Source organism: Coloeus monedula (genome assembly GCF_965178545.1).
Source record: "Coloeus monedula genome assembly, chromosome: 2".
Classification (NCBI taxonomy): domain Eukaryota; kingdom Metazoa; phylum Chordata; class Aves; order Passeriformes; family Corvidae; genus Coloeus; species Coloeus monedula.
Window position 1 is genome coordinate 65,850,823 of NC_138782.1, and position 14,480 is coordinate 65,865,302.

At 43.5% G+C, this 14,480-nt stretch overlaps 1 protein-coding gene across 1 annotated transcript in view; it reads left to right on the forward strand.

Moving 5' to 3' along the window:
- Positions 1-1,594: 1,594 nt before the first annotated feature.
- MTCL3 (MTCL family member 3) overlaps positions 1,595-14,480 on the forward strand; it is a gene marked incomplete at both ends in the record, with an annotated part of 28,343 nt that continues 15,457 nt past the window's right edge. Inside the window, 3 exons of the mRNA XM_082302682.1 lie at positions 1,595-2,470; positions 2,805-3,029; positions 6,399-6,557. Coding sequence (XP_082158808.1) covers positions 1,595-2,470; positions 2,805-3,029; positions 6,399-6,557 — 1,260 coding nt within the window. The remainder of the gene's footprint in view (positions 2,471-2,804; positions 3,030-6,398; positions 6,558-14,480) is intronic.

Below are 14,480 nucleotides of genomic sequence, written 5' to 3' on the forward strand. Positions count from 1 at the left end.
GGTTGAGTCTGGTGACTTACTTGCAGTGAAAGTTCCCGAAAAGATTCAGGTACAGCATAGGGCTCCCGATTATTAATTTGAATTATATTTCTTATATTTCATACCTGTATAGCTCTAAACAATAGTAGGGTGGGAATTCTGTTTGTGGTGGCTGATAGAAATGCAAAGAGAATTTTTATAAAGTGTTGTCATACAAGTTTTATAGCTCTACACTCCCATGCTTTCTTTTTACTAATTAATGTTTGGAAAGTGTCTGCCAAATTGTGTCATGTTGAGCATTAATTTCCAGAATATTGATTTAAAGCAGGTTATTAATGACAGTGCATTTGAGAGGAAATGTTGTGCTCCTGCCAGTGAGAGCAGAGCAAACACAGCCTCATTGTCTAGTATGTTCCAGGGAGTAAACCAATTGTCAGGGCACGATATAGTTTCTGCATTGACTTTGCCCAATCGTGCTTCTTTCTTTATTCCCTGTTCTAGCAGGGAACGGTTAAGCTGCATTCTAGGAGGGAATGGGCAGGCCGTGTTAGGAATGCTGTCATTTCTGTCGTTGCCCATGTTTTCCCTCTAAGGATAGCTGAATAAAGGCAGTGTGGAAACGGTGGGTCATAGCCATTATTTTCAGAATATTTTGAGGGGCATTAGCAGCATGATGTGGCTTTTAACAGCCCTTTTTCATAATCTGTTGTGGTCATGAAAACTCTGTATCATTATAGGGGCAAATTGCCAAGTGAACATCCTTCAGAGAATGCCACATAATATTTTGTTCTGGGTGAGGGTATATTCTTTGCTTCCTCTGTTTTGAAAATCTGCTGGAGTGATTATGTCTGAGTCCTATATAACCTTTTGATCTACATAACTGGTAACAAACATGAATCGGTCTTAAATCCTGACAGCACCTCTGGATAACGAACTAGGGAAAATGTATGTTTAGAAGCTGATTGCAGAACCCCTTTCCTTTATGACCCTCGATTCCCAAGTCACCTTGCCCCGGAAGAGTTGCTGTCAAAGCTGAAGGGAAATTTGTAGTTGTTTCCACGTGTGCAGTCCTTTGTACAGCAGCTTTCCTCCACTCGGCTGTGACAGACGCTGGGAAGAGGCCTTTTAGTGGGCAGACATTAGCAACCCCGGCTTCGTGGTGAGCACAAGGGAGAGGGAAGTTTGTGTGTGGAAGGAAATCCATCCCTGGTGTGGCGGCCCGGCGGGGGAAGGTTCGGTATCAGGGCTGGGGAAACGCCCCTAGGTGCAGGCGGAGTGGGAACGGGTCTCAGTCTCAGCCGAGCCCGTCGGGCCCTTCCATGAGCCGCTCCGGTCGGCTCTGGGCTGCAGCCTTGGCCGGATTCTCCCCGGCCGCTCCGGGGGACCGCTCCGCCCGCAGGTGGGCGCGGGTCAGGACTGGGGGCCGGCGGGGCGCCGCGGCGACGGGGAGGGGACAGGCTGGCCGCCGCCGTGGCCGGAAAGCCCGTCTCCCCGTCCTCCCCGTGCCCACCCCGACCGCTTCTCCGGTTCTCCTCCCCCAGCTCTCGGGGCGGCGGCGGCGGAGGAGGCGGAGGACACCGCCGGTGATGGACGCGTCCCCGAGATAGCCGCCGCCATGAGCCAGCCGCCTGCAGGGGGCGCCGCCGCCGAGCCGCGCCTGCATCCCGAGGGCAGCAGCGGCAGGAAGCAGCCGCGAGCATCCTCGCCGGCCCGGGCCCGCGACACCGCCCCGCGCCCGCCGCCCGCCGCCGCCAAAGCCGCGCCCGCCGCCGCCAAAGCCGCCTCGGCGCGGCCGCCGCCGGGCCAGGCCCCGCGAGCCGCCCGCGGCCGCGCCGCCGAGAAGCCGCCGCGGGGAGCTGTCCAGCCCGGCGCCGGTGCTGAACCTCCGCCGGCCGCCGCCGCCGGGAGAGGAGCAGCCGCCGCCGCCGAGGAGCCGCTGCCGCCACCGGGCGCCGCCGAGGAGGCGCCCCCTGCAGGGGGCGGCGGGGGCGAGCGGGAGGGGGCGGCGGCGCCGCCGCCCAAGCAGTGGCGGGGGAAAGCGGGGCGGTCCCCGCTGAAGGGCGCGGGGGAGGCGGCCCCGGCGCCTCCATCTTCCTCGGGCGCGGGGAAGGGCCGCTGTGCGGCGGCGGGCGGCGGCGGGTACTGGAAGGAGGGATGCCTGCAAAGTGAGCTCATCCAGTTCCACCTCAGGAAAGGGCTGGCGGCGGCCGCCCAGATGCAAACGAAGGGCAGCAACCACAGCAGCAGCAGCGGCAGCGCTTCCTCCGCTGCCTCCACCGCCTCCGCGGCCGCCGCCCCGGCCGAGCCTCCCCCGGCCGCCTCCGCCTCCTCGCCCGCTGCCATGGAGGCGGCCGGGGCGGAGGGGCTGCGGCAGGGCGAGGCGGGAGGCGACGGCAGGAGCTGCGGCCCCGAAGGCGCCCTGAGCCCGCACCTGCAGGAGGAGATGCAGGAAGAGATGGAGAAGCTGCGGGAGGAGAACGAGAGCCTCAAGGTGAGGGGCCGGGGCGGCAGCGGGTGTTGGGGGAGAACCGGGGCCGGGCGGGGGCGGGCTGCCTTCCCACGCCCGCGCCGGGAGGGATCTTCCCAGCCTCCCTCTCTCGCGGCAGGAGCGCTGGAGGCAGCGTTAAGATGGCTCTGTCGTGGGGCGTGCGGGCAGTGCCGCTTGCTTTCCTGCTTCGTTGCCGTGCTTATAATGAGCTGGCTTGTATTTACCTGCCGTCCCTGTGGGGCGGAGCTCCATTTTGGCTGCGTTCCCCTATACGTGCTGACATTTGTGCTTTTGACCCACCTGTTGCATCCCTGTCCCCTTCTCGCCCCGGTGACAGAACGAGATAGATGAGCTGAGGACAGAGATGGACGAGATGAGGGACAGCTTCTTTGAGGAGGATGCTTGTCAGCTTCAAGAAATGCGCCATGAGCTGGAGCGAGCCAACAAGAACTGCCGGATCCTTCAGTACCGGCTGCGCAAGGCTGAGCGCAAGAGGCTCCGCTACGCCCAGACCGGTGAGATTGACAACGAGCTCATACGCAGCATGGAGCAGGACCTCAAGGTACAGATGTGAGCAGGTGTCAAGGGGAAGGGAGCATCTCAGAGGGAAACACAACCATGCTCTTGGTCCTCATGACTCAGGCGTTTCCATCCATTCCACTGTGCACCCAGTACAGCTCATAGAGTAGCAATGGCCAAGCCATTCTTGGTAATAGGAGCCCTTCTTGTATGTCAATAGGCTATTTTCAGCTTCAGTCCTATCATTTTTCATACAGGTAATATGCAAGGAGTGACTCAAACGGAAATTAAGAGCTAAAGGATTTGGACCCTTTATGATGAATGCAAATCATATCCTTCCACTGCAAAATTAAACCAATCTCACCAAACAGCCCCATTGACTTTGAGGGGATTGATTATGTCACTCTTTAGTGAAAGATTTTAGTGGGCAGGCAGATTGAATACTTGCAGTCACAACACTAAATCCTTACTCTGTTGCTGTCAGTAAAAAACCTGCTGTTACGTTCAATTAATCCAGGGGTTTTCACATCCATCTGAAACCTTAGACAAAACCCATCAAATTTAATTGTGTCATCAACTGCATGTCATCCACGGGATCTGAATGAGACACAGCCCATTGCTGAGGAAAAGTTTCAGTCCTTGTTTAAAGATTGTCATTGGTGGCAACCCATCATCTCCATTCTGGGTTGGCCCAATTACAGAGAAAAAATGTCTTCCTTTACATAGCTGGAAGTTTAATTTCTGCTTCCATTTGCTAGACATTGAAAGACTCCTGCTGAACCAGGACACCTAAACATTTTTCAGTTGACTGGTCTCCCAGTCAACTGACCTTTCCTCATGGAAGTGCAGACCTCTGTATAGCAAATGTGAGTTTATTTGCCACACTTCTACCTAGGGCTCTAGTTACTCATGGCACATGGACTCTGTGGGCTGCAGTTTAAATTGTGAATTTAATACATGGTTATGAACAAGGTAATTTTTTAACTTCTTTCTGATAAGTACGATGGATTGAGAGTGTGTTATTCCCAGGCCTGGTTTGGATCGTTTTTTCTGAAAGTTTTCCAGCTTGTCATCATTATTATTAAAATTTCTATTTGATAGTCCTTTTCTGTGCATATTCAAAACCCATGTTTTCTGTTGTGGCTGTGACAGTTCTATAAATCCATCTGCCCCCATGTGGTTCTTGGCAAAATAGAGTCTTCCTGGTCAGAAGAAAAATCACTCCCTTTTCATGGGGATTTCTGTTCAAAACAAGGGATATTTTGCATACTTAGAATGCTACTTAGATGATCAGTTGAGATACACACATTTGCAGGCAGACTTTGAGCATGGGCCTTCATGTCCTAAGTGAATATTGTGATTCCAGTTTGTAGAGTTCTGTTCTTTGTTGGCTCAATGTTACTTTTATTAGCAAGTAATACATAAGCAGGCTGGGGAGGGAATTGTTGAGGGCACCTCTGCTGAGGTACTTGTCTGCCAATATAGGAGATAGAAGTTAAGGCCTTGGATTGGGCTGGACAAAGAGCTTGCATTAATTAGCATTTCTCCCATGTGTTTCCCAATATGACTGACTCTTTGGAAAGGAAGAGTGTTCTTGCAGAGTGTTCTCACTGCTCATGAATATGTTCTGCTTTGGAGTAGGGATGAATGCCTAATGCCAAATTTCTGCCTAATCGAATTCTGGGTGCTGGCTAACCATAATTATAACTCGTGCGGTTTTCTGTAGTGCTTCCATGTCCTCTCCTGAAGAATGACTATCCAAAAAGACACTGTTCATTTTGCATTGTTCATTTTGCAATGTATTAGGGAACTTGATCACTCAGAGATACAGTCTTGCAGATAGCTGTATTAAAATGTATATTTCATAAGTGAGTCCCATTTCCTATGTGCTCTTAGAATGCTCTGTATTTTTTCCTGCATTAGTAGCTATTCCACCAGATTTTGTGTCGAAAAATTAGCTACCAGTAATGATATTACAATTTGGTTTTATTTACTGATCCAGACTGTATCTACAGACTGAAGACAGGTTCTGTAAGGGTGCTGTTTTATATATCCCCCATGATTTTCCATTTACTTTGGTTGGACAACCAGATGAGCAGTTTATAACTAAGTGTAGGAAAAGACATCAAGTTAAAGCCCTGTGGTGTGTTTCTCGGCTCATTCTGCAGTCTCTTTGGAGTATGGTTATAATTGAAATTCCCCTCCACTCGCTCTTTCTGTTGGGCATTATGTGCCTTGAGTGCGTGTGCAGTGGGGGAGGTTATTGAATGATCTTGTGCTACACTGCAGTGTTGTATCTGTAATTCACACACACACTGGGTTTCTTGTCAAGGGAGGCTGAGTCACTAGCTGCTGCTGATTTCTGATAGATTGGATCTTTCTAGATGCTTGCTTACAGTTATTATTTTTTCTCTAGTGTTTTAGTATGTCAAAGAACTCTCTGACATACTAACATAAGATGGTTTGAGTAAAAGCCATGAAGGACAGCTCACTGAACTCCCCCAGCTAATGCTAAGTAGGATTAATTATGCTTTCAGAGTTCTAAAAAAAGCAGGAAATGAGGCTTTTCAAACTGTGTGTCTATGTGTCTAAATCACCATCAACACAGTGATTAGTGTATATTTAAATATTTTTTGTGTGTGATTATAGTTTCTGGTGGTTTCACAAAATATAGTGCAAGTGGCTTGCAGGGCAAGATTCTCATTACTTTTCCTGTGGAGGAGGAATTAGATCTTGTCATATGCCTTTTAACTCTATTCCTGTGAAAATGCATTAAAAAAACCTCAAACAACCAAAAACCTTAGTGTTCATTTTCATTGAAAATTAATTTGGGTGAACACAACGTCAGTAAAAATGTTGTTTGTTTGTATTTTAATCTTAAAATGAGACAATAGTAGTAAATATTTTCATTAATTGTCCACAAGGAGAGAGAAACTAGCATAGTCCAAATAAATGTGTGTCCATTTGTAGTCACAGGTAGACACAGGTAGGGCAGGCCTGGAGAAGATGGACCCTGCTTTTAGATGCTGTTGCATGTCAAGTATTTGAAGAGAATGTGCTTTAGTGCATTGAAAAGCGTAAGCTAGCTGTGGTTGGGAGAAGATAGATGATGCACTGTCTCCAGGAGTAGTGAAGGTCCTGTTTAACTGTTGATATGACAGAACCTAAGAAGGAGTTGGAGTTTAATGTCTTATGTGGTTTCCAGTGAAGTCCATAGGACTTTTTTTGGAAGGAATTTGCTTGAATGTGGAATAATTTAGAATTCTGTCTGTGGATGTCCTTGTCTACCTGTTTCCTTAAATACCTTTTTCCATCAAAACATCCAGAATTAACTTCTAAATGGTTGCTTAGGCAGTAAGCACTGCAACAGTAATTTTTTTTAACCTTAATTTTCATATACCGTTTCATTTAGGTTGCAAAAGATGTATCAGTGAGACTTCATCACGAGTTAGAAAATGTGGAAGAAAAACGTACTATAACAGAAGATGAAAACGAAAAATTAAGACAGCAGCTTATAGAAGTTGAAATTGCCAAACAAGCACTACAGAATGAACTGGAAAAAATGAAAGAGGTTAGTGTTGCTATTTACTTCTACACCAATTATTTTCAGATCTCAAATTCTTACTGCTGAACTGTTTTTCTTCTATAACTTGTTTTGGGGGCAGGCAATATAGCAGCCAAAAGTTGAAAGTTGCAAGGAGCGCTGAAGTACAACTTGATGATTGCGAAGCTGAGGAGAAACTGAAATATTTTATGTTTTCTAGGCAAAACAGGAACCAAATTGTGGGGTTTTCTTTCTTTTTTTCTCTGCTAGGAGGGAAATGTGAAACTAACGGTAACAAGAGTTCAGAGGCTTTGTTACACTGTACCTACATAAATATTCTTACAGGAAGTGTGCTCAAGTGTGGCAGAGGCATCTAACTACAGATGATGTTCCCCACATGTTTTTACAAAGACCAATAGTTTTTCCCTTGCTAACTACTACTAGAGACTAGCAGGCACACTGATACTGGGGATCTAGCCACCTCCCCATCTTGTTCAGTCATGCTCTTTGGAGTACTGGGAAGTGAGAGAGACTACCTGGCCTTTCAATCTAAGCATAATTTTATATTGTATCTAATTAATCTTCAAAATTACTCCATCTGCCGTTATATAGATGCAAGATACCGTGCCATTAAGTAAGCAGAAAATTGCATTACAGCAGTAATAGCCAGGCTGACAGAGATAACAAAGCAGGCAGTAAAAGGAGAAACTGTTGACTAAGAATGACTTCTCAGAAGAGATTTTAGAAACAGCTCTCCTGTTCAATGTTTAAAATTCAATGAATGCCCCCAGTTTTCACTTTTAGGAATATATCCTAGTAGGAATGCCTGTGTCTTCTTTGATCTTGTATGAAGCAGAAGAGATGTATTTCAGTTGTCAAGAAAAGCAAGAAATTTTCAGTTATATGATGTTAGGGCATTTTTAGGAACTGCAAATGAGTCCTTTAAGTGATGTAGTATTAAAAATATTCAAATGTTTTCTTTAGAGGAAATGAATTTCAAGCATGTTAGTAGAGGTTAAACAGGTGGTATGTTCCACCTTCTGCTGCTTTCCCAGATAACTGCAGATTTCAAAAGGGCATGAAAAAAAATATGAGCCTTATTCAGCTTTCCCCTCATCTCCCTGAGATTTTCGTCTTCTGTTTTCTCTCTGGTTACTGCCATTAAATACAGCTTGATTTTCTGGACTAGCCTCTTGATGAGAGCATGATCTTTCTGTAATTATCATTATAACTTGTGTTTAAGATTGGCTTTACCCCAATTTTTTTGTTATTCTTGTCCATTCAGACCCTATTTTCTTTTAGGTTCTCATCTCTGGTTCTTCCTTCTCTCCATTATGTTATACCACTGTAAAATTCTTTTGCCTTGTTTTTTCTGAAGCACCTTCAGATTACAGTGATATTTAGTGGCAGTTTAATAGTTAATGTTCTTTGATATTAAGCCAGTAAACGGGCTTCTCCGTCCCTGTCATCACTAGCCATTTTCTCCTTATCGTGCTTCTTCCCTCTGGCCCACTATGCGGAATTACGGTTCTGTTGCTCCCACACTGCTCTCCACTTCTTTCTTTGGCTTAAGTGTTCAGCCCTTTCTGTTTTTGCTGTTGGTGTCAATGAAAGGGTACTGGGGACTCCAGAAGAAATGGGTCATGTTTAGGGTCTCTGTTACACAAGAATGGTTTTCATGGAGCTGAAGCAGATGGATGATTCCCAGTGGCACAGAATGGGGGCACTGGGCCAGAAGGAAAACATGAAGTAAGACTTGATACCATAGTAGGGGTGGAGTGGACAAGGAGTCAGAAATACATCCTTATACTGAACTAGGGAGAACTGCCATGCACAGTCATTTTATGTGTCATCATAATTAGGCAGGATTTATGTATTTCACATAGGCTGCTGTGTCCCTTTCAGTAGCTGCTTTTTTATACTAGGACTTTCAGCACAGGAGGGTAGTTGAGGAGGTGCAAGTCAGAGAAAAGCTGAAAAGGTTTAAAACAAAGCCAAATTATTATGCACTTCACAAATATGCCATGATTTGGGGGACCCATGGAAACGTGCTGGTAAAGAATACTAAATCTTACAGAATTGAAATTTAGAATCTATGAAGAAGCTATGAAAATATTTATATGGAAAAACCATGAAAACAACCCAAAGCATTCTGCATTAGAATTTTTCCATGACAAATAATATTTCTTCTTCTCTGGCAATTTAAGGTTTCATGCATTTTAAATGTCATTGTCAGATAGTCATAATGTTAATTTTCTGTTTGCTTGTGAATTATTTCCTCTAATTTCATGGATTTACAATCCTTTCTCATTTCAAGACAGCCATTATAACCAATGGAACCTCCTGCTTAAGGGAGTTCTACTCAGTTTCAATTGAAATACAGGGAAGACCTTTTATCTGGATTGTGGTCTTTGCTTTATTGAGCTTAGAATTAATGGGAAAGTGCCTCTCTAAAGACAAAGAAACATTTTTGTTTCACAGCATAGTAAAAATGCTCAGAGATGTAATGATTGATTTCTGTACTTTTGTCATCAAATGTACTGCAGAAATCCAAGCCTTTCCATTCTTAAAATCTATTTATGTACAACTGCCATGTGAAATTTCTTATCCTTTTATAATGAACAGTCTGAGATAGCAGAGAATTAAAATAAGACTTAATAGAAAATGCCAGAAAGAAAGCATAGTTTTTTGGTAGGTAGTCTCCAGGGCAGGGCCAAAGCCAAAGTTCTCTCTGTGTGGATTCTCTGGTGTTTCAAAAAAAGCAGAAACTCAACTGAAAACATGTAGAAAAGATAAATGCTAGCAGATGTGTTGGTTTAGAGTCAAATCTGGAGTTCTCCAGTGAACATTTGAGTGAATACAGACATACGAATGTATTTGTCATTAATATAAAGAGGTAATTGCTGTTTGCCTTCTTGATTTGGAGCTTTTGGAAAAAAATAATTATGATAAATTCCACAACAAGTTAGAAATTGTTGTTCATGGCAACAGAAGCTTGCAAGCATCCAGGATTTGGAAGGTGTTCCAGCAATGCATACATTTTCTATCAGTTGCTTTTACTTTCAGTCCCCCAAACTGCATCTATTTGATTTAAAGTTATTCCTGCATATGTCCACACAGACACACAAGATTTTTAATCTGTGTTGGTTTTATTTGTAGCAACTGCTGCTGATTTCTTCTTTAATATTGGTTGCTATCAATTGTAAAGGTTTTTGGGAAGCTGACAACAAAGTAGAGGAATTGTTTCATAGCAGTAGCTAGATGTAATTTTTCAGATATTAAAAAAATTAACATGTTAATAATAATGAACATGTTGTTCATTGATTAATTAATTAATTAACTTTCATTAATTTGTTGTTAACTGGTAAAGCCTAGCTAACACTTGTAGACCTTTTTGTTATCATGAACTAAATATTCATTTGTTTGCTGTAGCTACATAGCAAACACCCAGTTAGCTGTGCTTTAGTGGTTTGTTATGAGACAAATGAAGTCGGGGGAAAACATGACAGATGTACTGGACCCTGGGCTTTACAAACCCTTGTTGCAATGCAGACATGCAGTTGCAAGAAGCACAGTGTTTTTTGGGGACATGGGTCTTTCTGGATGGATATGGATTGCTCTGCTAATGCTCCAAGCTGGGCAGATGCAAGGCAGCTCAGTTCTTTCAGCCACTTTAGGGTGACGTTGTCAAGCCACCATTTTCTTCTTCTAAGCACAGATTTTTAGTTCAGATCCCGGACTTGATAACCATAGCACATGAACCAGAGGTGTCTTCTGCCCATTCGGGTCAGACTGCAGGCAGAGGAGTCTATGCCTCCCTACGTGGGTCTGTGTTTTGCTCTAGTGGTGCCTGTCTTGTCAGTCTGGTCTGTACACTGCATGGAAATGGAAGAAGGCAACAGGATCTGGAGAACTGGGCACTGGAGCTGGGAGGAAGAATCTGAATTCTGTTTCTTATTTTGACACTAAACTGCTGTGGGGCCACACGAAAGTAATTACAATTTCTGCTTACTGTTGCAACCTTTGCCTGCCCTGCTTAAGCACAGATTAGCTCTCTATACATCTCTGAGTTCAGGCTGCACAAACATCAAAAGCATAGCTGGAAATTTCACTACAAAAGCTGCTGTAAAAGAACCCCAACCAACTCCAAATTCCTCCCCCTCAAAAAAAAAAAAAAAACCAAACAAAAAAACCCCACAACCAAAAAACACCTCAAACCAACAAATTCACACTGCAGAAGATCTGGTAAGATCCTGTCCCAGTCCCCTTGATCACCAATACCAGCTTGCCTAGCTTTTCTTGAATAAAAATCCAGTATCTCTTCTTTCTCGTAACCCTTTCTCTCTTTAAGCCCCTTCTCCTGCCATTTAACCCCAACCACTTATTTCAAGTCTTTCTTCTATAACTCACAAAGTCTCACATTCTCCAGATTCTTTCACTCAGTCTTGATCCTGTGTCTGGTTTTTCCCTTTCCCTTTCCCTCTCCTTTCCTTTTTCCTTTTTCCTTTTTCCTTTTCCCTTCTTCTTTTCCCTTCTTCTTTTCCCTTCTTCTTTTCCCTTCTTCTTTTCCCTTCTTCTTTTCCCTTCTTCTTTTCCCTTCTTCTTTTCCCTTCTTCTTTTCCCTTCTTCTTTTCCCTTCTTCTTTTCCCTTCTTCTTTTCCCTTCTTCTTTTCCCTTCTTCTTTTCCCTTCTTCTTTCCCTTCTTTGTCTTCTTCTTTGTCTTCTTCTTTGTCTTCTTCTTTGTCTTCTTCTTTTTCTCTATGGTCTTCTTCATCTTCTTCTTTGTCTTCTTCTTCTTTATGTCTGATAGTAGTGGTTGTTTTGCTGTCTTCTAGTTTTTAAGTCCCAATCTTGTTCTTCTCTCCCACAATTCCTTCCTTCCTTGCATCCTTCCAACTCTTAAGGAGTGTCCAATCTCCTCTCTGGATTCCAAGAATTTTCTAGTTCATTTTGCTCTTATCCTGCTTCAAATATATTATCCCCATTTGACAGCTACAGCTCCTATCTGCTGTGAAATTTTTACTTTTCCCCTGGTTCCTTCACCCCCTTATGCAAATCTGTCAGCTTCCTTGGTTTGTTCCCTTCCTTGTTTCTAAGCCGTAGCTCTTCATTTTTGCATTGGACTGAGAGCAGTGGAGGATGACTCCCTGTGCTAGGAAACAGCAACTGTATCACTCTGAGCACCTGAAGGAACATTTCTGGTTCTAATGCCTGGCTTCAGCTTTTTCCAGACCCTCATGGAACAGCAGTTGCAAGACTAGTTAGGCTTTGCCTCCTGGCCCTGGAGTTGGAACATAATCTGTCAGCTGAAGAAAATGTGCAGATTGATAGCTGGTGGTGGGAGATGGTGAGGTAATTTATAAATACTGAATATTCACCAATTCAAACTGGTAAACTCCAATAAATAATTACCTGGTAATGTATAGGAATGGGAAATTTCTAAAAGGTTGTGTCATCCTTTTGATGAATTAGGAAAGTATGAGGTACACATTATATATAAACACAAAAATGTTCTGGAACACAGACACACTGGAACTTCTCAAGAGAACAGTTGCTAGAAAAACTTACTATGAGCAAACAAGAATATTGTCACCTTAAAAAGAGCTGAATAATTTGCTGAAATTTCCCAGAATATCAACAATGTTGGTAACTAATCCCAGGACAGATGATTGGCGTGGAAAATCTGCAATGTTTAAAATGTAATGAGGTTGCAAGAGACTGGAAACATGATTCTTAAAGAGTGGTGGTTTGCAGCATTTCCAACAGGCAAGACAGCTGTATCCAACAGTAGTATTACATTTTTGGTTGCTTTCAGAACTTTCTCACCTCGTACTTCTCTCGGTCCCTTCTCTCAGGACCTTAAACTTCACCATCTCACTGTCAGTGCTGCCAGGGCTACCATTGACCATCAAACCTCTGAACAGTGATTCCGTTTGCAAGAGGTCCATCAAAGTAATTGCCACAGCTGACTAATTAATCACCTGTGGCAAAAATTGTCTTCAATCCATTGCAGAAATCATGTGACTGCTAGCTGTCTAAAAAATGCTTCATCTATTTCCCCTTGTGCATCAGATGAGCAGTAGAAGACACTCCAGAGGATGCTGTTCTGATTGTTGTCCATAGCTCACAGCTGGCCCATCACCTGTCACAGGACAGCACCAAATGCAATTGAACTGCTCTTTTGTGTAGGGCACAACCCTTCTTCCTCACCTTTAGAGTTTTCATCAATCCATTGCTGCACTACAGGCATGTGAGCTATCCTGATGGGTCTCTGTGATTCCAGTGGGGTCATAACTGTGCAGATGTTCATGGATTTCTAGCTTCTGTTTGTTGCCCATGCATATGAATCACTGGAGATGGATACTTGGTTGTTCTGGTTTGAAAGGGAAAGTTTAAGTCCCTCCATGATACTGTCTCCCAAGCACACCATAATTGCACCTCATATTTTCAGTTTTCCTCAGAGTTAGAGCCTCATTTCAAACAGCTGGTAATGGAGGGAGCATGGTTAAGCAGAGCGAGGTGAGAGGCTGCTGTAGCTGCTCATCCTCACAGGCTCAGTGCAGTAAGTGGAACTCTTTGGACAGTTACAGTAATTTACTTGCTCCTGGCACCAGATGGCAGCAGGGGAGGGGATTTAATGGGGCTCTTACAAGACCAGTTTCTTCCTATGTTTTTTGGAGTACCCAATGCTAAGTCTATCAGCCACTCTTTTACCAACACTCCCTTTAAGCAGAGGGTTTCTGTGATCTGGAATTTCAGTTTGTTGCCTCACGAAAATTCCATTTGCTCTGACGAAGAGAGCAACAGGATAATTAGAAGACTTTCAAAAAAGAGATGAGAAACAAGTGTCTGCCTGAATTTGTACGGGAAAGAGAAAAAAAGTCCTCTACCTCCAAGCACAGCTCAGTGATTTCTAAGCACCACATCCCAGCAGATGCATAACCCCCAGTCAGACTTGCTTGTGTTGTATTCTGTTACCCTTGGTATCCTGCCCAAATATTTTGTTCCTTTAAAAACAGTACTCAGCAGGCATGCTATTCATAACCTGTGAGGGTGTGATTCTGACATACTTGCTCAGAGCACACTGTGATTTCACAGGGAGTGGGATATACAGAGTTTGCTTTGGTTTGGTTCTTTGAATATGAGAAAAGAATCATAATGGAGAAAGAAATTAATCTCTGTTGCAGAATCTGTCATAGTAATTCTCTGAAAATATCACACCATAAACAGGGAAAAGCACTTGAGAAGCAGCTTACACTTAAACTTTGTAAAACTGGATTTTAATTATGTATCACCATCAAGAATTCACATGAGCCATTTGCTTCAAGAGAGTTACTCAAAATTGAGTATAAACAGCCTGATGGTCAAAAATAATATATTCCAAAACATATGTAAAAAATAGGGAATAATTTCAAAAGAGTAAAGCTCCATAAATATCTTACTGTGAAGAGATTTTGTGAGTAAAGATGCCTGGAAGGGATATTTTTCAGTCATTGAAGTTCGTGTGCTGCTTTGTGAATTCCTATTGAATGGTCTGAAAATTCCCAAGGATGTGTAAAAGGAGTGGCTAATTGGGAAGTAATAATGAAAGAGTGGCAGCTGTAGTGAAAAAGAGTATATCTGGAATAGGTTTAAAACAGAAATTTAGCCATCACAAAATAAGTCTTGATCAATTCTTTCAAATCTGTAAACATAATGCTGCTGCTCTGATTTCATGGGGACATGGGAGTTCCTTCCTTGTGTCAGAATCTTCTTTTATTTTTTTCATCTCTGTGATAGATAGCAGCAGCTTTAGATTGGAAAGTTCTCTTGTCCAAGGAGTAATTGATAATCCATATAGTCTTCAGGTAAAACTAGAGTCTCTTTGCAGTAAGGTGTATTTTAAAGAAAAAAAAAAAATTAATGACCATCTTAAGAAAAACCTAACTAGAACAGAAGCATAGATAAAAC